At 41.9% G+C, this 2,777-nt stretch overlaps 1 protein-coding gene across 1 annotated transcript; it reads right to left on the reverse strand.

The window, feature by feature from the left end:
- Nucleotides 1-271: 271 nt before the first annotated feature.
- On the reverse strand, nucleotides 272-2,520 carry SARC_07302 (50S ribosomal protein L15; the record flags this gene model as incomplete). The annotated part of the gene is made up of 3 exons (XM_014298771.1): nucleotides 272-608; nucleotides 1,450-1,619; nucleotides 2,323-2,520. Coding segments are annotated over 3 exons (639 nt in total), but the record flags the coding sequence as incomplete, so codon positions are not given.
- Nucleotides 2,521-2,777: the final 257 nt, after the last annotated feature.

Here is a 2,777-nt window from a genome sequence, read left to right on the forward strand (position 1 = left end):
CATATATATATATACATATATAAAATAGTATATATATATATAGATTATATATATATATATTATTTGACGAAATTAAATGTAGACACAAGGATACACCTTCAAGCGCATTTTCAACGTCATTTCTACTTGCTTTAGTCATTCTGCTTATGATATATATGATCAAACAAAGTAGTAACAAGCACCACACATTACAATACGTGCTTTGTACTGTTGCCACAATACTTGAACCGCCTGAAAGATCACGTTTAACTTAATATGTCCAAATCCCATGTCCCAGGTACTACACGCAGTCTTAAGCGTTTCACTTGTTTTATTACTTTCTATCCTCACAACGGGATCACGCCTTGACCTCCTTCAGCTCCGTAACCTTATACGTAGTGGCAGCACCTGTCGCACTCTCGTCCTCCGGTTTAGTAGCCAGATAACCCCGATTGTCGTAATTTCGGTACCATTTCAGTGTTTTGCTGACCACGGGTAGAGGCGCTTTGGGTACGCCGTTGGGGAACTTGTGAGGTTTTATGAGCGCTCGCAGCGACGCTGTATTGAAATACTTTGCTGTGACCTTTCCACCACTCGCCTCGATGTCTCGGATGGCCGTCCTGGATGCTCTGTAAGGGTGGAACAGGACAGTCCAAGGATACGAGATTAGGTGCTTGTAACTACTAACGTGCAGGAGATGGTATTCGGGTACAGAAAGCAGCCAGTCCCATGAAATATTTATGACGTACTTGTATATACTAAAGTAGGAATCTCACGCACGTATAAATATATAAATAAATATATATATATATATTCACATATATATATATCTATATATACGCATATATATAGATATATTCATATATACTCGTATAAAACTAAAAACTCCAGTCATTTTTTTGTTATTAAAATTCAAACACTGTGTACATTGTGCGTGACAGGGTGGTGTGGCAACAAAATACATTCGCTCACACGATAGTAGTATCGCAATTCCATTTGTACTACTGTAATGAAGAGTTGTATACAGTCAGTTATAACATCCACATCCATAGATCAGAACTCACATCTCCGGACGATAAGAATACCACTGGCTGTATAGGTGATCCGTAAACGCACAAGCACATCCATCGGCTTTGTGATCAAAAATCAGGTGCTTGTCGATGAGCCGAGTCAGACATCAATCGAAAGTTTAATACTCCCATTTGCCATCTAAAATACGTATATCCATCAGAACACCCACGATGAATCAATATACGAGTCTAGTAGATATACATGCATCCTACTGGCACACATTCATACACGCAGTGAACTATGAAAGAACTCCCACATTTTCTAACTTAAAATGAACCCCATATCTCTATTGACTAATTGAACCCTCTCGCCCAGAAACCCATATCCACACATATATTGTACACGTACACACAGCCCTGCAGACACGAGCATGTACACATATCCCTCCGGCCTACTTACTGTGAAACCTCTATCTCAATGGGTGTGTTGAACTTCAACTCGCCTTCCTTCTCACCCAGAATCTTAACACCGCCCTTGAGCGACCTGCTGGCCAGTCCACAGTCACGTAGAGTCTTCATTGTGATGACCCCACTCGTATCTAAGCGCCCCTGATCAATCCATGTTTGGAGCTGGACATGGTAGGTGGAGGAAATGAAAAGAAAAAGCCAAGTATAGGCAACTGAATAAGTAGGTACTTTGAAACAAGTAGATATATTGGCGTGTTAATTGGGTAATGAGTATGTACATTGGCATATTTAAAGAGCAATATCTTCATCGTGATGACCCCCCCCCCTTCGTACCCATGTTTGTAGGAGCTATTTTGATGGAGAACAGATTGCGTTTACTATGAGTACACACTACTCAGTGGTCCAGCGTCGGCATTGCGACAACCCCACTCGTGACTAAGCACCCCTGATCGATATCTGACTGGAACTATCACAACAACAACTGCAGTTCGGAACGTTTGCGTTTGCGTTATATAGATAACAATACATATTGCTCGCCAGGCACCGGTACGCGAACGGCGTAGACTAACTACCGTACGAAAGCCCACGGCGCCTTCATTGCGACCAGCCCACTCAGGCTTGAAAACCACTGAGTCATACCACTCCACAACGGCCAATGGATAGTATACAGTGTGTGCAGTGGGGGTGTAGCCATATGCACAGGTGCTATTCGTGAACAACTTAGGCCCCTGATCGATCCCTGATTGGCACTACGGAGATGCTACCAAACGTTGCGAAGTACAAGCTACAAATGCACAACCGTATATACTCAACGCCTAAGTAAACGGTACCCCATTCCCGTACGCATACGCGCTACACTACACACCTTATTCAAGTTAACAGTCTCGTACTCCTTGCGCTTGAAGGTGGTCATGCCCCATTTGGGGATGGTTTTGTGCAGCGGCTTCTGACCTCCCTCGAAATGGGGGCCTTTCCCTGTACCGTATTTGCCCTGACCCTTGTGACCCCTACCGGACGTTTTGGCTTTACCACCACCCGAACCTCGGCCCAATCGTTTGGCTTTATACGTGTATTGAGATATGATATAAAGTCAACTGATAGTGCATAGGGCAGAGATTGGTGGTAATAAACAGGAAAAGTACAGAACATATAAAACACGAAGATAAGATACACAGCCTTTGGAATTCAAAGCCAGCATTAGTATTCCTGAAAAATATATACTGAGATTTCATTTCCAATAGATGTACGAATACATACATATATGCATATATATATATGTATATATATATATATATATATATATATATATATATANATATA

Source organism: Sphaeroforma arctica (genome assembly GCF_001186125.1).
Source record: "Sphaeroforma arctica JP610 unplaced genomic scaffold supercont1.570, whole genome shotgun sequence".
Classification (NCBI taxonomy): domain Eukaryota; class Ichthyosporea; order Ichthyophonida; genus Sphaeroforma; species Sphaeroforma arctica.